This window comes from Elephas maximus, chromosome 13, assembly GCF_024166365.1.
Source record: "Elephas maximus indicus isolate mEleMax1 chromosome 13, mEleMax1 primary haplotype, whole genome shotgun sequence".
NCBI lineage: Eukaryota > Metazoa > Chordata > Mammalia > Proboscidea > Elephantidae > Elephas > Elephas maximus.
In genome coordinates, this window is record NC_064831.1 from 20,892,804 (window position 1) to 20,917,273 (window position 24,470).

At 41.4% G+C, this 24,470-nt stretch overlaps 1 protein-coding gene across 9 annotated transcripts in view; it reads right to left on the reverse strand.

Moving 5' to 3' along the window:
* The window catches only part of FNIP2 (folliculin interacting protein 2), a 191,351-nt gene that overhangs the window by 35,593 nt on the left and 131,288 nt on the right, over window positions 1–24,470 (reverse strand). For all 9 annotated transcript variants that reach the window (XR_007519836.1, XM_049905417.1, XM_049905413.1 and 6 more), the window contains one exon: window positions 8,238–8,438. Coding sequence is in view for 8 of the 9 variants with exons in the window: in XM_049905417.1 (XP_049761374.1) it covers window positions 8,238–8,438 (201 nt within the window). In the remaining variant the exon portion in view is untranslated. The remainder of the gene's footprint in view (window positions 1–8,237; window positions 8,439–24,470) is intronic.

The following is a 24,470-nucleotide window of genomic DNA, read 5'->3' on the forward strand; positions in this document are numbered from 1 at the left end:
AGAGTTGCCAACACATTCTCCAGTGTCCACCTGATTTAATTAGCTCACTCTTCATCAGCATCTCTCTCCCCTCCACTAACCAGTCCTTTTCATGCCTGATGATTTGTCTTCGGGGATGGTTCCTGTCCTGTGCCATCAGAAGTTCTGGGGAGCATTGTCTCTGGGATTCCTCTAGTCGCAATCATACCATTAGGCATGGTCTTTTCATGAGAATTTGGGGTCTGTATCCCATTGGTCTCCTGTTCCCTCAGGAACTGTCTGTTGTGCTCCCTGACAGGGCAGACATCGATTGTGGCCAGGCACCAACTAGTTCTTCTGGTCTCAGGATAATGTAGGTCTCTGGTTCATGTGGCCCTTTCTGTCTCTTGGGTTCTTAGTTGTCGTGTGACCTTGGTGTTCTTCCTTTGCCTTTGCTCCAGGTGGGTTGAGACCAATTGATGTATCTTAGATGGCCGCTTTTTGGCATTTAGGATCCCAGGCGCCACAATTCAAAGTGGGATGCAGAGTGTTTTCATAATAGAATTATTTTGCCCATTGACTTAGAAGTCCCCTCAAACCAAGTTCCCCAGACCCCAGCCCCTGCTCCGCTAACCTTTGAAGCTTTCATTTTATCCCGGAAACCTCTTTGCTTTTAATCCAGTCCAACTGGGCTGACCTTCCTTGTATTGAGTGTTGTCTTTCCCTTCACCCAAAGCAGTTCCTATCTACAGACTGATCAATAAAAAGCCCTCTCCCTCCCTCCCTCCCTCCTTCCCCTCTTTGTAACCACATAAGTATGTGTTCTTCTCCGTTTTTTCTATTTCTCAAGATCTTATAATAGAGGTCTTATACAATATTTGTCCTTTTGCAACTGACTCATTTCCCTCAGCATAATGCCTTCCAGATTCCTCCATGTTATGAAATGTTCCAGAGATTCGTCACTGTTCTTTATCGATGCGTAGTATTCCATTGTGTGAATATACCACAATTTATTTACCCATTCATCCGTTGACGGACATCTTGGTTGCTTCCAGCTTTTTGCTATTGTAAACAGAGCTGCAATAAACATGGGTGTGCATATATCTGTTTGTGTGAAGGCTCTTGTATCTTTAGGGCATATTCCGAGGAGTGGGATTTCTGGGTTGTATGGTAGTTCTATTTCTAACTGTTTAAGATAACGCCAGATGGATTTCCAAAGTGGTTGTACCATTTTACAATCTCACCAGCAGTGTATAAGAGTTCCAATCTCTCCGCAGCCTCTCCAACATTTATTATTTTGTGTTTTTTTGGATTAATGCCAGTCTAGTTGGTGTGAGATGGAAACTCATCGTAGTTTTAATTTGCATTTCTCTAATGGCTAATGATCGGGAGCATTTTCTCATGTATCTGTTGGCTGCCTGAATATCTTCTTTAGTGAAATGTGTGTTCATATCCTTTGCCCACTTCTTGATTGGGTTGTTTGTCTTTCTGTGGTTGAGTTTTGACAGAATCATGTAGATTTTAGAGATCAGGCGCTGGTCTGAGATGTCATAGCTGAATATTCTTTCCTAGTCCGTAGGTGGTCTTTTTACTCTTTTGTTGAAGTCTTTAGATGAGCATAAGTGTTTGATTTTTAGGAGCTTCCAGTTATCTGGTTTCTCTTCATCATTTTTGGTAATGTTTTGTATTCTGTTTATGCCCTGTATTAGGGCTCCTAGGGTTGATCCTATTTTTTCTTCCATGATCTTTATCGTTTTAGTCTTTATGTTTAGGTCTTTGATCCACTTGGAGTTAGTTTTTGTGCATGGTGTGAGGTATGGGTCCTGTTTCATTCTTTTGCAAATGGATATCCAGGAATGCCAGCACCATTTGTTAAAAAGACTATTATTTCCCCAATTGACTGACACTGGTCCTTTGTCAAATATCAGCTGCTCATACGTGGATGGATTTATATCTGGGTTCTCAATTCTGTTCCATTGGTCTATGTGCCTGTTGTTGTACCAGTACCAGGCTGTTTTGACTACTGTAGCTATATAATAGGTTCTGAAATCAGGTAGGGTGAGGCCTCCCACTTTCTTCTTCTTTTTCAGTAATGTTTTGCTTATCCGGGGGTTCCTTCCCTTCCATATGAACTTAGTGATTTGTTTCTCTATCCCCTTAAAGTATGACATTGGTATTCGATTGGAAGTGCGTTATATGTATAAATGGCTTTTGGTAGAATAGACATTTTTACTATGTTAAGTCTTCCTATCCATGAGCAGGGTATGTTTTTCCACTTAAGTATGTCCTTTTGAATTTCTTGTAGCAGAGTTTTATAGTTTTCTTTGTATAGGTCTTTTACATCCTTGGTAAGATTTATTCCTAAGTATTTTATCTTCTTGGGGGCTACTGTGAATGGTGTTGATTTGGTTATTTCCTCTTCGGTGTTCTTTTTGTTGATGTAGAGGAATCCAAGTGATTTTTGTATGTTTATTTTATAACCTGAGACTCTTCCAAAGTCTTCTATTAGCTTCAGTAGTTTTCTGGAGGATTCCTTAGGGTTTTCCATGTATACGATCATGTCATCTGCAAATAGTGATAGCTTTACTTCCTCCTTACCAATCTGGATACCCTTTATTTCTTTGTCTAGCCTAATTGCCCTGGCTAGGACTTCAAGCACGATGTTGAATAAGAGCGGTGATAAAGGGCATCCTTGTCTGGTTCCCGTTCTCAAGGGAAATGCTTTCAGGTTCTCTCCATTTAGAGTGATATTGGCTGTTGGCTTTGCATAGATGCCCTTTATTATGTTGAGGAATTTTCCTTCAATTCCTATTTTCGTAAGAGTTTTTATCATAAATGGGTGTTGAACTTTGTCAAATGCCTTTTCTGCATCTATTGATAAGATCATGTGGTTTTTATCTTTTGTTTTATTTATGTGATGGATTACATTAATGGTTTTTCTGATATTAAACCAGCCTTGCATACCTGGTATAAATCCCACTTGATCAGGGTGAATTATTTTTTTGATGTGTTGTTGGATTCCATTGGCTAGAATTTTGTTGAGGATTTTTGCATCTATGTTCATGAGGGATATAGGTCTATAATTTTCTTTTTTTGTAATGTCTTTACCTGGTTTCGGTATGAGGGAGATGGTAGCTTCATAGAATGAGTTAGGTAGTATTCCGTCTTTTTCTATGCTTTCAAATACCTTCAGTAGTAATGGTGTTAAGTCTTCTCTGAAGGTTTGGTAGAACTCTGCAGTGAAGCCGTCTGGGCCAGGACTTTTTTTTGTTGGAAGTTTTTTGATTACCGTTTCAATCTCTTTTTTTGTTATGGGTCTATTTAGTTGTTCTACTTCTGAATGTGTTAGTTTAGGTAGGTAGTATTGTTCCAAGAATTTATCCATTTCTTCTAGGTTTTCAAATTTGTTAGAGTACAATTTTACGTAGTAATCTGAAATGATTCTTTTAATTTCATTTGGTTCTGTTGTGATGTGGTCCTTCTTGTTTCTTATTCGGGTTATTTGTTTCCTTTCCTGTATTTCTTTAGTCAGTCTAGCCAATGGTTTATCAATTTTGTTAATTTTTTCAAAGAACCAGCTTTTGGCTTTGTTAATTCTTTCAATTGTTTTTCTGTTCTCTAATTCATTTAGTTCAGCTCTAATTTTTATTATTTGTTTTCTTCTGGTGCCTGATGGGTTCTTTTGTTGCTCACTTTCTATTTGTTCAAGTTGTCGGGACAGTTCTCTGATTTTGGCTCTTTCTTCTTTTTTTATGTGTGCATTTATCGGTATAAATTGGCCTCTGAGCACTGCTTTTGCTGTGTCCCAGAGGTTTTGATAGGAAGTATTTTCATTCTCGTTGCTTTCTAAGAATTTCCTTATTCCCTCCTTGATGTCTTCTATAACCCAGTCTTTTTTCAGGAGGGTATTGTTCAGTTTCCAAGTATTTGATTTCTTTTCCCTAGTTTTTCTGTTATTGATTTCTAGCTTCATTGCCTTGTGGTCTGAGAAGATGCTGTGCACTATTTTGATGTTTTGGATTCTGCAAAGATTTGTTTTATGACCTAATATGTGGTCTATTCTAGAGAATGTTCCATGTGCACTAGAAAAAAAAGTATATTTTGCAGCAGTTGGGTGGAGAGTTCTGTATAAGTCAATGAGGTCAAGTTGGTTGATTGTTGTAAGTAGGTCTTCCGTGTCTCTATTGAGCTTCTTACTGGATGTCCTGTCCTCCGAAAGTGGTGTGTTGAAGTCTCCTACTATAAATGTGGAGGTGTCTATCTCACTTTTCAATTCTGTTAAAATTTGATTTATGTATCTTGCAGCCCTGTCATTAGGTGCGTAAATATTTAATATGGTTATGTCTTCCTGATCAATTGTCCCTTTTATCATTATATAGTGTCCTTCTTTATCCTTTGTGGTGGATTTAAGTCTGAAGTCTATTTTGTCAGAAATTAATATTGCTACTCCTCTTCTTTTTTGCTTATTGTTTGCTTGATATATTTTTTTCCATCCTTTGAGTTTTAGTTTGTGTCTCTAAGTCTAAGGTGTGTCTCTTGTAGGCAGCATATAGATGGATCGTGTTTCTTTATCCAGTCCGTGACTCTCTGTCTCTTTATTGGTGCATTTAGTCCATTTACATTCAGTGTAATTATAGATAAATAAGTGTTTAGTACTGTCATTTTGATGCCTTTTCATGTGTGTTGTTGGCCATTTGATTGTTCCACATGCTTTTTTTTGCTGAGACGTTTTTCCTAGTAGCTTGTGAGATCCTCATTTTCATAATGTTTAACTTTGTGTTTGTTGAGTCGTTATGTTTTTCTTGGCTTTTTTCTTGAGTTATGGAATTGATATTCCTTTTTGTGGTTACCTTATTATTTACCCCTATTTTTCTAAGTAAAAACCTAACTTGTATCGTTCTATATCGCCTTGTATCACTCTCCATCTGGCAGTTCAATGCCTCCTATATTTAGTCCCTCTTTTTGATTATTGTGATTGTTTATCTATTGATTTCCATGATTTCCTGTTATGTGTATTATTTTGTTTATTTATTTATTTTTTAGAATTAGTCTTAATTTGTTTGTTTTTGTGCTTTCCCTATTTGAGTTGCGTTGATATCAGGACCTTCTGTTTTGTGACCTTGTATTGTGCTGGTACCTGATATTATTGGTCATCCGACCAAACAATCTCCTTTAGCATTTCTTGCAGCCTTGGTTTAGGTTTTGCCAATTCTCTAAACTTGTGTTTATCTGTAAATTTCTTAATTTCGCCTTCATATTTCAGAGAGAGTTTTGCTGGATATATGATCCTTGGTTGGCAGTTTTTCTCGTTTAGTGCTCTGTATACGTCGTCCCATTCCCTTCTTCCCAGCATGGTTTCTGCTGAGTAGTCTGAACTTATTCTTATTGATTCTCCCTTGAAGGAAACCTTTCTTTTCTCCCTGGCTGCTTTTAAAATTTTCTGTTTGTCTTTGGTTTTGGCAAGTTTGATGATAATATGTCTTGGTGTTTTTCTTTTTGGATCAATCTTAAATGGGGTTCGATGAGCATCTTGGATAGATATCCTTTCGTCTTTCATGATGTCAGGGAAGTTTTGTGTCAGGAGTTCTTCAACTATTTTCTCTGTGTTTTCTGTCCCCCCTCCCTGTTCTGGCACTCCAATCACTCGCAAGTTATCCTTCTTGATAGAGTCCCACGTGATTCTTAGGGTTTCTTCATTTTTTTTAATTCTTTTATCTGATTTTTTTTCAGCTATGTTGGTGTTGTTTCTCTGGTCCTCCAGATGTCCCAGTCTACATTCTAATTGCTCGAGTCTGCTCCTCTGACTTTCTATTGCGTTGTCAAATTCTGTAATTTTATTGTTAATCTTTTGGATTTCTACATGCTGTCTCTCTATGGATTCTTGCAACTTATTAATTTTTCTACTATGTTCTTGAATAATCTTTTTGAGTTCTTCAACAGTTTTATCAGTGTGTTCCTTGGGTTTTTCTGCATTTATCCTAATTTCATTTGTGATATCTTTAAGCATTCTATAAATTAGTTTTTTATATTCTGTATCTGATAATTCCAGGATTGTATCTTCATTTGGGAAAGATTTTGATTCTTTTGTTTGGGGGGTTAGAGAAGCTGTCATGGTCTGTTTCTTTATGTGGTTTGATATGGACTGCTGTCTCTGAGCCATCACTGGGAAACTAGATTTTCCAGGTAATCAGCTAAAAAAAATGCAGTCAGATCCCTATCTGAATTCTCCCTCTGGCTCCGGGTATTCAGATGTTAATGGAGCTGCCTGGGGAGGGTGGGGGAGGGATCAGAGAGCTAGGAGTGTAGCACCACAGAATATAGAGCTGAACACCACGTTCACACTCCGCCCCCGTCCGCCAAAATCCGGGCGGGACGGGTCCCCGGCTGGGATGCTGCTTTCCCTGCTCCGAGACCAGTCACTTCCTCCCGGGGACTTCTCCCTCCGGTGTGCAGCACTGCTCACGCGAACTGGGTGGGCGTTTCCCGCACGAACAGGTGGGCCCGCCCCCAGGGTCTATTCAGGCGAATATAATTGGACCCCGTGGTCACGCCCCGCCCGCGCGCATGCCCAAATCCCAGCGGGACGACTTCCCAGCTGGGACGCTGCTTTCCCCGCTCCGGGACCAGTCACTTCTTCCCGGGGACTTCCCCTTCCGGAGCACCGCACCGCACGCGCGAATTGGGTGGGCGTCACCCGCACGACCAGGTGGGCCCGCCCCCTGGGTCAATTCAGGGGAATATAATTGGACCCCGCGCTCACGCCCCGCCCACGCGCGCGCCCAAATCCCAGCGGGACGGCTCCCTGTTTGGGGCGCTGATTTCCTTGCTCCAGGACCAGTCACTTCCTCCCGGGGACTTCTCCTTCTGGTGCGCCACACCTCTCGCGGGAACTGGGTGGGCGTCACCCGCACGACCAGGTGGGCCCGCCCCCGGGTCAATTCAGGGTAATAAAATTGGACCCCGCGCTCACGCCCCGCCCCCGCGCGCGCCCAAATCCCAGCGGGACGGCACTCCGGCTGGGACGCTGCTTTCCCCGCTCTGATACCAGTCACTTCCTCCAGGGGACCTCTCCCTCTGGTGCGCCGCGCCACATGCGCGGACTGGGTGTGCGTCCCCTCGCACGAACGTGTGGGCCCCGCCCCGGGGTCGCTTTAGGGAAATATAGCTGACCCCCCCCCGCTTGTGCCCCGCCCGCTTCCCGCCGAACTCCCGGCGGGACAGCTCCCCAGCTAGGACGCTGTTCTCCCCACTCCCAGATCAGTCACTGCCTCCCGGGTGCTTCTCCCTCCGGCTGCGCTGCTACGCCGCCCGCACCAACCAGCTAGACTTCCTCCCGGGATGGGTTCGGGGGGGAAGGGCTGGGCCCCCCTTCTGTGGCGTCTGCCCCCCTGGGCTCTGCCCCAGATCGGGCTCCAAAGGTCACCTGCCTGGTACGCTGGCTCCTAGTTCTGAAAACGGTCGCTGTCTGCCTGTATTTGTTCGTTTTCCATCTCTAAGTCTGTGCTTGTTGTTCAGAGTTCGTAGATTGTTATGTATGTGATCGATTCCCTTGTTTTTCCGAGTCTTTGTTGCAAGAGGGATCCGCGGTAGCGTCCACCTAGTCCGCCATCTTGGCCCCGCCCTGTCTTATACTTTTGAAACCTTTCTCTGTCCCTCTCTAACTACAGAGCATTTTCTCTTTCAATCTCTTTGTACACATGCACACATACTGAGAAGGCCTTAGTTTGTACATTAATTCCAGTAACTGGGGGACGGCTGCTGCTAATTTTCCAGTTTATAGGCTTGGTTTGCTGCCTGTATTTAATATAACATTATGAAAGTGATTTAAAAATGCCATTTGAAAAGGAACAAATGATACCACCTTACAAGGATATGGTCCTCCAAAAGTTCAGAAGTGTTTATACAAACTTTCCGTTTCATCCTCAACAACTCTATGAGGAAGGCCCTGGGGCAAAAGGAACTGGAGTCCCTTCAGAAACTGGCCTTCTCGAACGTGAGATTTTTCACTTCCTCTTAGGCCTGGTCTCTCCCCCCACACCTTACTGACAGCTGGACACCTAGTTCAAAAAGATTTCAGTGTTGCTATATGTCATTTATTTCACGGAAGGGCGAGTGTTACTGAAATTGATCCTGTCTGCTGGTTTTATATTTTCTATTTTTACTTAGGTTAACCTTCAGTTATGCTAAAAACATTTGGATTTGTGATTTCTTAATCAAAATGCTGTCAGAAGCGTTTTTTTAAACTACACCTCTTTGGTGATATGAGAAAAAATACTTACAAAATCAGCAGGGAAGTGAAGCTTGTAAAGCTGCAACACTGCCTGAAGCAAACTGGACACCTGACTTGACACCAAGACATCCTGTCCCAGTTTCACACCGTCCGCCACCTTCCTCTGACTGGTGGCTACCTGCACACTCCACTTATCTGTGTCTGCGACGATGCACACAGCTTCAGCTATCGGCTCATCAAGCACTGGGTGCTGAAAGAGACATAACACCATAAGCCAACTTCACAGCACCTCCAAGCAACACTCAAGATGTCTGCTGGTTTGTTTAGGACTAGACTAACGGTTCAGAAATTGATGGCAGGAGCTCCAGGAATTTAACACTGTACAGGGGCTCAAACAGGAGTGTCACCAAAGCATCACTTAATCATTATTTTGTCATATGCCCAGGAGGTGCTCCATAAATGGGGTAAAATGTTCATATAAGTGAAAAGGCTTGTCCCTTCCCTACTTCCCAGGACATTAACATTCGTTTTCTTTTGAAAGATGGTACAGTCCTTTTAAAATGCAGAAAACTACAATAAGGTGTAGAGTTGTATTTCCATTTCTCAAATAGCAAGGTAGGCAGGGCAACTTAATCGCTCTTAAAGCTATAGCTTTAATCACTGAACAGTATTTATTGAGTAAGCATGTGCTACATACTATACATCGACTCTAACAACCAACTAAAATCAGACTTGAGGTTATCTTATCTAGAGGAGTCCTAAAGGTCAAAGGATGGCTATTGGTGAATATACTTAAAATACAAAATTCTCGATGATTAGGCTGTCATGGTTAACAACAGTAAAAGTACCCTTGGGTAAACACCAAAGCAGTCAAGGAAAAAGGGCTTTAAAAAAAATTGAGCAGAGACCTGTAAAACAGACACGAACATCAATCCTGGAACCCTAAGCATCAAATGAAGGAATAAAGAACTAGATCAAGCACTGAATGGAAGAAGAAACTGACAGAACAGACTATGAGAGGAGGTACGGAGTGGAGGTCCCCTGCCAGTCCACTGCCACCATCTTGGAGCACAGCCAGCAATGGCCTCGGATGGGGAGACGGGAAGATAACTTCACCCACCACCTCCTGCCACGCCACCATTTTTTTCCCTTTTCTTTCTCCCTCTCACCTGCCTGGTATAGCCTCCCCTCCCTTACTACTGGCCCCCAGGTCCACCCTGCTCCCATTCATCAGCCCCCACTGTGCTGTCATTTTTTTCATCTTTCTTCCTTTTCTTTCTCCCTCCCAGCTACCCCTGTATGCCACCTACTTCCCCTTCCTGCTAGCCACCACTGCACTGTTGCGGATAGTGTCACTGACTCACTGGCCCAATACTCTCCCAGGTCCTCCCCGCCCCCAATTTGTTGGCCCCCAATGTACTGCCATTTACTTTTTTTCTTTTTCTTTCCTTTCTCCCTCCCACCTAGCCCTGTACACCACCTCCCACCCTTCCCACTGGTCTCCAGGTCTGCTCCGCCCTCATATGCTGGCCCCTGCCATGTCACCACAGCTAGAGTGTCCTTGGCATTGCACCAGGCCTGAATAGCCCCTGCCCTCCTGCCATGTGACCAGATGCTGAATGGCAGGAATTAAGCCCATGCCTCTCCCCATCTAACACCTCTGCCTACCTGGCATGGGGCTGTGAACATTCCTACACCACTGGACCAACCGTGGGAGCCAGAGAGCAGCACCCAGTCCACCCTCAGCCACCTCGCCAAAACAGTATACAGTGAAGTGGGCTCACCCTGCTGCTCGCAGTGGTGAGAGCTATCATGCCCACAGGTGAGCAAGCAGCAAAGCACACCTGGCCTGCCCACACGAGACTTATCAAAACAAAACAAAAAAAAAAGCAGGACAAAACAAAGGAACAATCAATAAATGACGAAAATAATGCCTTAATACGTCTTGGACAGCAGACAATTTCAAAACATAAAAAAGGCTGAACAATATGGCTCCAACAAGTGAACAAAATAAAGAATCAAATAATCTTCTGGTAGAAAAAAAAGGCTGTAGAACTATCTGATATGGAATTCAAAAGACTAATTTTTAGGGCTATCCAAGAGATTAGAATTGAGATCAAGAATAACAGACAAAACCAAGGGGGAAAAAAAGGCAAAATCATAGAAAACAGAAAAAAATGAATGAAAACACAGCCCAAAATCAAGTAAAATATAGACAAAACAATAGGAGAGTTCAGGAAAATAACATAAGAACAAAACATCAATATAAATAAAAAGTTAGAAATCACACCAAAAAGGCAACTAGAAATCCAAAAAAAAAAAAAAAGATAACAAAATTTCAGAAACGGACAAATCAACAAAAGGCTTTAGGAGCACATTTTAAACAACGGAAGACAGAATCAGTGAGACTATGGACAAATACATGGACACAACTTTGAAGAAAAATCAGAGACAAAAATGAAGAAAACTTAAGGATTATGCAGAACACAATCAGCAACAAAAATGTGCACATGACTGGAGTTCAAGAACAGAGGAAGAAAATGGGAAACACAGAGAAGATTGTTGAAGATTTGCTGGCAGAAAACTTCCCAAATGTCAAGAAAGACAAAAAGTGGACAATCCACGAAGCTCAATGAACTCCACACATAATACACCCAAAAGAAAGTCACCAAGACATACCATAATCACACTTGCCAAAAGGAAAGACAAAGACAGTCCAGAGTGCAGCTTGAAAAAAATGAAAAGTCACATACAGAGGGGAAACAATAAGACTAAGCTCTGATTACTTGGCAAAAACTATGCAGGCAAGAAGGCAATGGGATGACATACATAAAACCTTGAAAGAAAAAAACTGCTGACCAAGAATAATACATCCTGCAAAACTCTTTCTCAAATACGATAGTGAAATTAGGACATTTCCAGATAAAGAGAAATTAAAGAATTCATAAAAAGTAAACCAAAGTTACAAGAACTATTAAAGGGAGTCCTTCAGTTAGAGAACCAACAAAATCAGACAACAACCTGAATCTAGGACACAGGACAGCATCAGCCAGGTATCAACCTAGGTAAAGAACTCTCAATAATAAAACAAAGCTAAAAGACTTAAAACAGGGAAGCAGAGACACCAATCCGTAAATGATGGCAATGTCAAAACAATAAAAAATGGAATAAACAGAGTAGGTATAGAACTTTCAAATGGGAAGAAGTCAAGGTGATATCAAGTAATAAAAGACTGGTTCTAAACTTAGGAAGATAAGGGTAAATTTCAAGGTAACCACAAAGTTAACAAATCTACTCATCAAAATAAAAAAGGAGAAAAACATGGAGACTCAATAAACACAAAATCTATAAAAATCAAAAGAAAAAATTCACAAACAAAAGGAACTCAGCAATGGAAAGTAAGAGAAACAAAGAAAACATCAGCATGACAAAAATAAAGCACAACAATATGACAGCAATGAACTCATACTATCGATAATCACACTGAATGTAAAAGGCTTAAATGAACCCATAAAGAGACAGAGGCAGGATGAATTAAAAAAAAAAAAAGACCCATCAATATGCTGTCTAAAACAGTCACATCTCACAATCACATAAATATATTAAAAATCAAAGCATGGAAAAAATATAACAAGCAAATAGTAACCAAAGAAGAGCAATACTCCTTAGTGGCAATAGTAATCTCAGACAAAAAGACTTTAAGGCAAAATTGGCCATAAATCACAAGGAAAGACATTATATAATGATTAAAGGGACAATCTGCCAAGAAGACATTACCTTAGTAAATATCTATGCACCGAAAAATAGGGCTCCAAAATAGATAAAGCAAACTCTAACAGCACTGAAAAGAGAAATTGTTGAATAATAGTAACAGACTTCAACACATCATTCTCAGTAATGGAGAAAACATCTAGAAAGAAAAAGATACAGGAGATCTAAAGGCCACAACCAATGAATTTCATATATAGAACACTTCACCCAACAGCAGCAAAGTATACATTCTTTTCCAATGCACATGGAACATGCTCCAGGATAGGCCACATTTTAGACCACAAAGCAACCCCCAATAAAACCCAAAACACTGAGATAATACAAAGCATTCTCTCTGATCACAACGCCACAAAAGTAGAAATCAAGAATAGGAAGAAGAAAAAAAAATTGAATACATGGAAACTGAAAAACACCTTGCTTAAAAACATCTGGGTAACAGAAGAAATAAAAAAATTCTTGGAATCAAATGAGAATAAAAACACTTCATACCAAAACCTTTGGGACACAGCAAAGGCAGTGCTCAGAGGTTAATTTATAGCAATAAGCACATGCATCAAAAAAAGAACAGGCCAAAATCAAAATGTTAGCCCTACAAATTGAACAAATAGAAAGGGAACATCAAAAGAAGCTAACAGGCACCAGAAGAAAGGAAGTAATAAGTATTAGAGCATTAGAACAGAAATAATTCAAAGAGAGAACAGAAAAACAATAGAAAGAATCAACAAAATGAAATGTTGGTTCTTTGAAAAGATCAATAAAATCGACAAACACTGGACAAACTAACAAAAGAAAAAAAGGAGAAGAAGCAAATAACCCACATAAGAAATGAGATGGGAGACATTACAAAAGAACAAATTGAAATAAAAAGGATCATAACAGAATACTATGAAAAACTGTACTCCAACAAATTTTGGAACCTAATGGAAACGGACAAATTTCTAGAAACATGCTACCTATCGAAATTAACACAACCTGAGATAGAAAATCTGAACAGACCCATAACAAGAGAAGAGATTGAAGAGATAATAAAAAAAAAAAACTCCCAACAAAAAAAGCCCTGGGCTGGACGGCTTCACTGAAGAATGAGTACTACTAAAACTACTTCAGAGCATAGAAAAGGAAGGAATACTCCCAAATTCATTCTATGAAGCCACCAAAACCCTGATACCAAAGCCAGGCAGAGACAGTATAAAAAAAGAAAACTACAGACCAATATCTTTTATGAACATAGATGTGAAAATTCTCAACAAAATTTTAGCCAACAGAATTCAGCATCATATCAAAAAAATAATACACTGTGACCAAGTGGGATTCATACCAGGTATGCAATGATGGTTCAACAGCAGAAAATCAATCAACATAATCTACCACATAAACAGAAAAAAGAAAAGAATCACATGATCTTCTCAACTGATGCTGAAAAGGCATTTGATAAAGTCCAACACTCGATCCTAATAAAAACTCTCAATAATATAGGAATAGAAGGGGAATTGGCACCTACACAAAACCAAGAGCCAACATCATTCTTAAAGAAGAGAGGCTGAAATCATTCCCCTGAGAACAGGAATAAGACAAGGATGCCCTTTACCACCACTCCTATTTAACATTGTGCTGGAAGTCCTAGCTAGAGCAAGAAGGCAAGAAGAAGAAATAAAGGGCATCCAAATTGGAAAAGAAGAAGTAAAACTATCCCTATTCACAGATGATATGATCCTGTACATGGAGAACAACAAAAATTCCACAAGAAAGCTACTGGAACTGGTAAGAGGATTCAGCAGGGTAACAGGATACAAGATCAACATACAAAAATCCATTAGATTCCTATACACCAAAAACAAGAACTTTGAAAAGGAAATCAGGAAAATAATATCATTTATTACAAAAACCAAAAAAAAAAAACAAACCAGTTGCTGTTGAGTTGATTCTGACTCACAGTGACCCTACAGGACAGAGTAGAACTGCCCCATAGGATTTTCAAGGAGTGCCTGGTGCATTCAAGCTGCCGACCTTTTGGTTAGCAGTTGTAGCTCTTAACCACTATGCCACTAAGACGATAAAATACTTAGGAATAAATCTAACCAGGTACGTAAAAGACCTATAAAAAGAAAACTACAAAACATTATGGCAAGAAATCAAAAGACATACATAAATGGAAAAACATACCATGCTCATGGATAGGAAGACTCAATGTTGTGAAAATATCAATCCTACCCAATCCAATCTACAGGTATAATGCAATCCTGATCCAAACACCAACAGCACTCTTTAATGAGATGGAAAAATTAATCGACAACTTTATAAGGAAAGGAAAGAGGTCCTGGATAAAACAAGCAATACTGAAGAAAAAGAACAAAGTGGGGTCCCCCACACTACCTATCTCAGAACCTACTATACAACTACGGTAGTCATAACAGCCTGGTACTGGTACAATGACAGACACACAGACCAATGAAACAGAATCAAGAACCCAGATGTAAATCCATCCACCTACGACCAGCTGACCTTTGATAAAGGACCAAAGTCCATTAAACGGGGAAAAGACAGTTGTTTTAACAAATGGTGCTGGTGAAACTGGATATCCATCTGTAAAAAAATGAAACGGGACCCACACCTCACACCACACACAAAACTAACTCGGAATGGATCAAAGACCTAAACATAACATGATAAAGATCACAGAAGAAAAACTGGTGACAACACCAGGGCCCTAATACATGGCATAAGGAGAATACAAACCATAACTAACAATGCACAAACACCAGAAGAGAAACTAGGTAACTGGGAGTTCCTAAAAATTAAACCGTTATGCTCATCAGAAGATTTCACCAAAAGAGTAAAAAGAGAAACTACAGGTTAGGAAAAAAAATTTGGCTATGACATACCTCACAAGGGTCTAATCTCCAAAATCTATAGACTACTTTAACATCTCAACAAGAGGACAAATAATTCAATTAAAAGATGGGCAAAGGATATGAACAGACACTTCACCAAAGACGACATTCAGGCAGCTAAAAGACACATGAGGAAATGCTTGAGATCACTAACCATTAGAAAAAAGCAAATCAAAACTACAATGAGATACCCTCTTACCCTGATATTAGTGACACTAATCAAAATGACAGAAAATAACAAATGTTGGAGAGGTTGTGGGAAGCTTTGAACTCTTATGCACTGCTGGTGGGAATGTAAAATGGTATAACCACTACGGAAGATGATATGGCACTTCCTTAAAAAGCTAAACACAGAAATACCATAAGATGCAGCAATCCCACTCCTAGGAACATCTCCTAGAGAAATAAGAGCCATCACACGAAGAGACATATGTACACCTTGCGGCATTATTCCCAATAGCAAAAATTGGAAACAACTTAAGTGCCCATCAATAGATGAATGGATAAACAAATTATGCTACATACACCCAATGAAATACTACGCAATGATAAAGAACAACGGTGAACCTGTGACACATCTCACAACATGGCTGAATCTGGAAGGCATTTAGCTGAGTGAAATAAGTCAATCACAAAAGAGCAAATAATTGCATGAGACCACTTTTATAACAACCAAACAAAAGTTTTACACACAGAAAGAAACGAAAAAATCTTTGATGCTTATGAGAGAGGGGAAGGAAGGGGAGGAAAAATCACTAACTAGATAGTAAACAAATAACTTTGGTGAACGGAAAGACAACACACAATATAGGGGACGCCAGTACAACTTGACCAAGGCAAAGTCATAGAAGCTTCCTAAAAAACCAAAAACCCATTGTTGTTGAGTTGATTCCAACTCCTAAACACATCCAAACACCCTGAGGGACAGAGTTAGTTAACTAGGACTAAGGGCTGGATATCATGGTTCTGGGGGACATCTAGGTCAACTGGCATAACATAGTTCATCTTACTTTGGTGAGTAGCACCTGGAGTCTTAAAAGCTTGCAAGCGGCCATCTAAAATACATCTATTGGTCCCATCCCATCCAAAGCAAAGAAGAAAGCAGAAAACCAAAGACACAAGGAAAATATTAGTCCAAAGGACTAACAGACCACATGAAGCACAGCTTCAGCTAGCTTGAGCCCAGAAGAATTGGATGGTGCCCAGCTACTACCACGGACCACTCTGACAGGGATCACAATAGAGGGTCCCAGGCAGAGTGGGAGGAAAATGTAGAATATTCAAATTCACGAAGAAAGACCAAACTTCTTGGTTAGACAGAGACTGATGTAACCCTGGAGACTACGACTTCTGGACACCCTGCTAACTGAGAACTGAAACCACTCCCATAGTCCACCTTTCAGACAAAGGTTAGACAGGCTTATAAAATAAACAATAACACACGTGAGGAACATGTGTCTTAGTTCGATCAAGTATACGAGACCAAATGGGCAACACCTGCCCAAAAGCAAAGATAAGAAAGTTGGAAGGGACAATCAACCTGGACGGATGGACACAGGGATCCTGGGCTGGAAAGGGAAAGGCGGAGAGTGCTGACATATTGCGGGCATTGCAACCAATGTCACGAAACTATTTATATATACATTTTTGAATGAGAAACTAATGCGTATGTTAAACTTTCACCTAAAGCACAATAAGAAAAATTGAATTTCTTGAAACTACTGAACAAAGCGTAACTGCTTCACACCAGTACCTTCTGACATATAGTTAGTATCCCATGAGTGCACAAAGCAACAGGATAGCAGCACTGCCCTTCTAAGCCCCAAACTAAAAGCGGGGGGGGGGGGGGGGGCAGGGATGGAGAGGGACAGGGAGTGGGAGTGGAAGAGGGAGACTTCGTAGTCAAGGTATATGCACAAATGCTTCCAGCCCTAATCTACCAAAGAAGAATTAGTACTGGCCTTCTGTCGTAAACCCCGTTCACCATCCTGTGGGGACATTTGTTGGTTTTGGCTGCTTAGTGTAACTTCCCACCAATAACTTTGCCCTAATTTCCCTTTGGAGGAAGACCTTTCCACAGCTGGATAAAGCCTGATGAGAGTGTAATCAGGGTCCCACTTCCCTCTAACAGGTGTGGTCACGTGACCCAGCTAGGTCAATTAGCCGCTCCTCCCCTAGGACTTCCCTGTGAGCAGAAGGCCAGGGGGCTGAAGATGGCAGGTTTCACCATATTCCTGACTGAACAGCAACTATTACAAATGCCTTCAGATAGTTGGTTTCTGGACCTCCAGAGTTTCCTTGGTATCTGTCTACTTCCAAGCCTAGCTCTCTGGTCTTCTTATCAATTCTATGAACTCCTAATATCCTTCTAATAAAGTTCCTTCTGCTTAAGTTAACAAAAGTTGGTTTCTGCTGCTTGCAACAAAGAATCCAAATACACAACCTTGCCATAAGGACAATGATTACCTGTGATTTCCAAAGCTTAACACAAGTAGAGGGAAAGTTGCAAAGAGAAACCCAAAATATACACCACTGTAGTGTCATTTCAATAGGTGATTTGGCCCCCTAGTCGTGCAACAGTTTCCAGACTTTGTTAGTAAAAGAGGAGCCTGTCTGGCTTTGTCTTCCTTCTTAGAGAGGGAAGAGCTGACTGATGATGGGCTAGAATGAAAACTCTGTTGCCGCAAACCTTTTTTCCTATAGGGGGGAAGCTTTCAGGGTTTATAATAATTTTCCTGTTGAAGGGAAATGCAATCAGGCAAAGTCTAATGGTCCCAGATTTATTTAAGCGTATGTTCAAATAACCTTAAACATGAAAAATAAAGAATTTAATAAAGCAGACTCTTGAGTTAATGAAGCCAAGATTCCTAAGGATGGTTCTCATTTTCTAGACCTGTTAGCCAAACAGAACAATGATCCCTCACTCCCACCCTCACCCAAAGGTTTGTGCCCCCTTACCCATACCCTTCTACTCACGTAGATAAACACACAATCCAAAACAGACAGCTAAAGACACAGGGCCTTAGTAACTTCCCTTTACAAGTTCCTGGAAGTTCTTGCTCAATCAGTGTGTCATAAATTCATAGCAAGATGTTGAGGCCTTGCCATCCACGTCGCTTGGTTCTTAAGAATAAGGGAGTGAAATTTTAGAGATTTAAAAGATTTAAAATTTTAAGACATTTGAGCTGAAGCCCCTCACTACGCTGCATTTGTCAGAAATTCACAATGTGCTGGGTATATCACAGAATAGGTCTATACTATGGACCTTTCGTTCAAGGGACTTACACTTGGAAAGCACATATCATTACTGACTACATGCCAACATATACGCAAGGAGTTGAATGTCTGCCACTCACCTTTCAGAGTAAAATATATCTTAACCCTCCAAACGATTTGGAGTAGATAATTTGGGACCTAGGTTCCAACTGAACTGGATTTCCTAAATGATCTTCCCATCACAGTAGTAGGGAAGGCATGAGTATGTCAATCCAAAGAAAGCACATAAAGTATATGGCACCACAGACACAAACAGCTTTGCTTTAAGCAATGAATTGCTGGAAAAGGGGCAGTGGGCTTACTGGGTAGGTAACGGATGGCAGATTCTCCAAGCGTAAGTTACCTCAGAAGGTTCTGGACCCTAACACTATAGCAAAAAGGTACAAAGAAATTGGTTCACTTATTTTAAAGGGGGGAACTAAATGGCTAAGAGACATGTTAAAAAAAAAAAAAATCTAACAAGAAAAATGAGCGTGAGTGATTTTTAAATCACTGGAGAAACTGGCAGAACCTGAGGTACAGTCCTGAGGACACCAAAACCAAACCCAACCCAGTGCCGTCGAGTCGATTCCGGCTCATAGCGACCCTACAGGACAGAGCAGAACTGCCCCACAGAGTTTCCAAGGAGCGGTCCTGAGGACACAGTAAAGGGTAAAAGGGCTGCGATGAACTGACTGGAGTTTGCGGGTCGATTCCTCCAAGGTAGGGGCTGAATCTCTTCTCCCTATATCCTTAGCCACTAGCACAGGGCCTGGCGCTGGAAAAATGCTGCTTACTGAACTAAAATGAACAGATGAGCACAAGCCAGTGACAGAGCTGGTAAGTGGGGTGCATTCCCTGACACTTCTGTGACTTTTATGAACACAGGCTCCAAGAACAGGAAAGAACCAGCTGGATGTTTCCAGAAGAGGGTCTTAAAAAAATACTCAAAACATTACACATTCTCAAGTCACTAAATATCTAACACATGATTGATTCCCTGACTTTATCCAAGGAGCAACCCAACTGGCTCCATCTAACATGATTATGTAAATTATAGACAGAAAGAGAGAGAAATGTAAATAGTTATGAAAAAGACACGAATTCTGGAGAGAGATAAAACATCATCAACAATGACTTCAGTTACAACTTAATGGCCCTGAGGGCGACTGGTTGCTCGTCTCTCAGCTGGCCTAAAGCCCACAGCGTCAGAGACTTGAAGCTTAAGTTCCAGTGAATCTGGAGATTTCTGATATTTATCTTTCCAAAGGAAACAAAACTTTGTTACAGAGAGAGTATCTGGCTTATCAGTCAATCTCTAAGCTTTAAGAATTTAAAGAGCTCTAAGGTCCAGAAGAGCCACCGTTAGGATTTGTCAGAGAAAAACAGACCCACACATACCCTATAACCTGGTACTCTATTTAAACTTCCTCTTAGGGAAGGTTTTTCTTTTAGGGCATATATACCCAAACCAAAAAAAACAAAAAACCTGTTGCCATCTAGTTGATTTCAACTCACAGCGACCCTATAGGACAGAGCAGAGCTGCCCTATAGAGTTTCCAAGGAGAGCCTGGTGGATTTGAACTACCAACTTTCTGGTTAGCAGATGTAGCTCTCAACCACTATGACACCAGGGTTTCCAAGGCATATATAGATATAAGGCATACACAGAACCACAGTAAACAAAGAAAACACTGAATTACGTGCATGGCTCCTTTGTAAGACTCATTTTTTCTTATTAGCATACTTTAATGGTAAAAAAAAGAAAACCAATTGCCATTGAGCTGACTCCTACTCCTGGTGGCCCCATATGTGTCAGAGTAGAACTGTGCTCCACAGGGTTTTCAATGGCTGAGTTTTCAGAAATAGATCACCACGTCTGTCCTCCGAGGTGCCCATGGGTGATCTTGAACCTCCAACCTTTTTTGATCAGCAGCCAAGTGTGTTAATCATTTGCATCTCTCATGGACTCCACTTGAATGGTGTAAGTAATTAAATAGTGAAACCTGTCAAGGAGATTTATGAAGTTCACAACTGAGTTCACGTGTACATCAGGGTACACAAACACACACACTTATCATTAGCAATAATATATAGACAGCAGTACTTCTGGGAAATTAAAAATGCTATCAAACATAAGGCTGAATGACTCAAACATCCAAGTCAGGCTAGCAATTGCCTACCAAAGGCTGACACATTCATCAGCTTTGCTTAGGGCTTGGAGTTTGTGACACCAGGACTGGAGAAGAGAACTGGGACGGTGAGGCTTGGCTCACCCTGACGCTGACTATGAACCACACATAAGTCTCATTTTGGCCTCCTAGAGGCCTCGGGAAAAAGGGAGAGTGATATGGATAACCACCCCTTTTGCTAAGACTCCTCTTCCTAATGTTTAAAGCCTTTTTTTTTTTTTTAAAGGACTTTCTTACTGGAAAAACAGACAAAAAACCATTGATCTTTTTAAAAGCTCTCCAAATTTAGTCTCAGATTAAACAGATCCCCCCATGTTGGAGTTCTGAATGAAAATCTGAGGGAAATACTAAATATTAAAAACAGCCATTTCCATTTAAAATGCATGGTTGGTTGAAAAACTTTACAAACATGGACACTGGTATACATCAATTTTCCTTTTCTCTCTCAAACTGAAGAGAATTAATTTCAAAATAAATTTCTTGCCCTCGGAGTCTGTCAGACTTCCATATGAGGACAAGCCTGCAACATGTTTCTACCTTCTCCACATTTCGAGACCTCCAAAGGTGCTGCCCCATCACCACTCTCCTGAGTCCTCACACCCACTGAGCGTCTATCCGAAACCCAGTCGGCACTGCAGAGCTACCAGCCCGTGTCAACGGTCCCTAATGCCTCCGCACCACCATCTCCAGACCACTGCCATCAGTTTGCACGCCTCCCACAGAGACACACTCGGGGAACTCAGAAACTTCTGACAAGGCCTGGAGGATAAACGGCACACTGAAGGTCCCTGGGTGGTACAAGCAATGTGGGCTTGGCTGCTACCTGAAAGGACCCACTCAGCAGGACCACGGAAGAAAGACCTGCTGACATGCTTCTATAAAGATTACAGCCAAGAAAAACCCCACGAAGCTCAGTTCTATGGAATCACCATGAGTCGGAATCGACTCGACAGCAACAGCTTTGGTTTCGGTTTGGTTTGGAGATCAGCAAAGAGCTGTGGATGACTGTTACCGTGGATGGTCAATCTCCATCAGAGGAAGGAGGCAATGGTAATACACCTTGCTCTGCTCGTAGAAGTTAGAAACATTTATCAGCTCTACCTTGTCAACATCTCATTTATCTGAACTACTTTCCTGTGCAGATTTCTCAAGGCAAATTAACAAACGAAATGCTTTGTTTTAAGGATCTTTAGAGGTTTCTACAATTTTGGGGGGATATTGTATCTTTTCAATCAACAGAATAAGCCTGGTTAATTCACAGTCACTAAGGATTGTGCGTCTGTTTCCCTGGTCTGCTAGATGCCTAAGACATTACAATTTCAAGACCCTTGGTGAGATCTCTGAGTATACCAAATGCACTGCCTTGACTCACACACGTGACTTCTGCTTGACTTAAACTTCTGGGGACAAGAAACGTCTACGAGGTTTGGGTAGATACAGGAGATGTGGATCTGAGAATTCAATCAGAGGCAATGATAAGATACACCTCTGTCATTTACTAGCTGTGGGGCCTCAGAAGCTCACTAATTTGGGTCTCAGTTTCTGCATCTATGATATGTGACAGTACTTAAGTCCCAAAGTTGTTGTGAGGTTCAAATGACAAAATGAGTATACAGAGTGTACCACGGTGCCTGACACTTATTAGGCACTAAAACATGAGTTCTGCTTTCCTACATCATCCTCTCTGCACCAGTCATGTCCTCTAAACCCTCAAACTTAGAGCTCCTAACAGCCGGACTGGGGATGGTAGTCCACTGCTCTGACTGATGCATTCCACCCAAGCCCCCAAACTTCCTAAAACATCCAAATTTTCACTTCTCTCACCAACTCAGATCTACTCTAGCACACATGGCCTATACAGTTCAGCTCCAACTTTTCTGATATTTAAAGCTCTTGACGGTCTGGCCGAGCTCACCTACGCGTACTCAATACCCAGTGTCCTCCAAGAGCTCCCATATCCAAGCAGGACGGTGCTTACCTCAAGCTGCAGCCAGAAGGTACTCCCTGCGGTCTTCTAGATTTTCTGACCCTGCAAGGATGCAGCCGGGGTCCCACCTTCCCTGTGAAGCCTTCCCCCATTCACCACTCTTCTCTGATCTGAGAGTACTTACTGTCTGCATCACTCATTTTGGCACTTAATCACACACTGTCTAAACTCGTTCTTAATTTCACAACTGTTTTTCTGGTCAATGATTTGATAAGTAACTCAAGGGGAGAAGACACATTTTATTTTTCTTCAGCTGCCTCCAAAATGAGCCTAACAAAGTGGCAAGCATGTGCTACATATCTAGGACATGTGAGCTGCATACAACAATTCTCTGTTCAGATGTCTTTATTTCCGGATTCAGCCCGTTCCTGTTAAGTCATCTGCAAAGTATTAATACATTTATTTTCCATGTACTGCATTGAAACAGCTGACATTTCACATAATTATCTATTTTCAACTTGATTAAGAATAGGAAAATACCACTATCAGACAGGAACACTGGTGACAAAAAATATATATAAAAGCTTATTAAGGAATTTGGCATGTCAGAAGTAGAATCAAGGAACTCACTCAAGCATTTCTAACTTTGAGCTCAATGAGTAAGCCGAGTATGAAATCCTTGGACCTTGTCAAGGGTGAAATCCTTTAGAAAACAAGACTGTGGCGTGTGAATGAGGACTGCAACTTATTGCCACCATGGCAAAATGCAGCTGCCTCTATTACACACTTTGTTATGAAACTCCTCCATCTCCGTTTTGCTGGCCTTGCCCAACACGTACTCCGAACTGACCCTTCTACCATCCTCAAAGACGCCCCAGCAGGGAGGGAGAGAGTACAGGAACGCACTCGTAACCTGCTCCCAAACCTGTACAACAGTGATAATGGAGCAGACTGACCTGTCAGGGACCAGCCGCTGGACAGCCTCTTTCACACACAAAGGGAACAGGGGATTTACGATGCAGGTCATTGGAGGCACCTCCCTATATCTTTGCTTTTTCTCTGAAATATTCTGGACAATAAAACATAAGATTTTTTGGTTTCATTTGATTCTTAATTTGTTAATCATTCTGTATAAGGTAACTCAGTAAATCCTGTAACTTGAACTGGAATAAGGGAATGCTATATAACAAAACACCTTTTCACAAAGATTCTCACACTAGGTTACAAATCATGACTTAGTATCAGCCTTTACACAGCTTCAAGAAAGATCCACTCAAGCGAAACAGGATGATTAAGGCAGTGATGTTCACCTACTCAGTAAACCAAAAAAAAAAAAAAACACCAAACCCGTTGCCGTTGAGTTGATTCCGACTCATAGTGATCCTACAGGACAGAGAACTGCCCAACAGGGTTTCCAGGAGCGCCTGGTGGATTCAAACTGCCAACCTTTTGGTCAGCAGCCAAACTCTTAACTACTACACCACCTACTCAGTACTTGCTCTTAATTTTGTCCTTAAAACCCTTTTTAAAAAATTTTTCTGATCCGTAGGGGAAAAGACCCACCTACATAACCACATCCTCCACTGCTTGGGCCATGTGAAGGCTGAGACAAAGAGTAGAATGACAAGAATGCCAAGGATTGCCAGCCATCACCAGAAGCTAGGAGAGGCACGGGAAACAGATTCTCCCTCAGAGCCCTCAGGAGTCAACGTGACTGACTCTGATTCTGGGCTCTCAGCCTCCAGGACTGTGAGACCATACGTCTCCGTTCTTATCAGCCACTCAGTTTGTGGTACCTTGTTACGGCAGCCCTGGGAAGCTAATACAGTGCTTACTAACTTAGCGGTATTTTTCAGAAGAAAAATAAATCTCCAAGGCATGTCTCTCCTCCCCCTCCACAAAACCCATCCCTAACCTCCCTACCCCATGTTGCACAAACAACTCTGCCAGACCACCTGAAGTGCCATCACCAGAGATTTCTAGTGTAGCAAAGACTTTTATATATGAAAATACCAGAAGGGGTAGCAATTACCTATGCCCTTATAACTCTGTAACATTTGTGTACCAGAATTTTTTCCTCTTGGAAACAGGTTCAATGTCAGTATAATAAAGTGGAGAAGAGGAAGATAAAAGCAATCACTTTGGACTAGGGGACACTGCTGAGGGACCCTGGTAGGTACACCAAGGGCAGGTGAGAGGGTAGGGGAGGGGGCGGGGGAAATTCTGGGAAGCCCAAAGACATCATG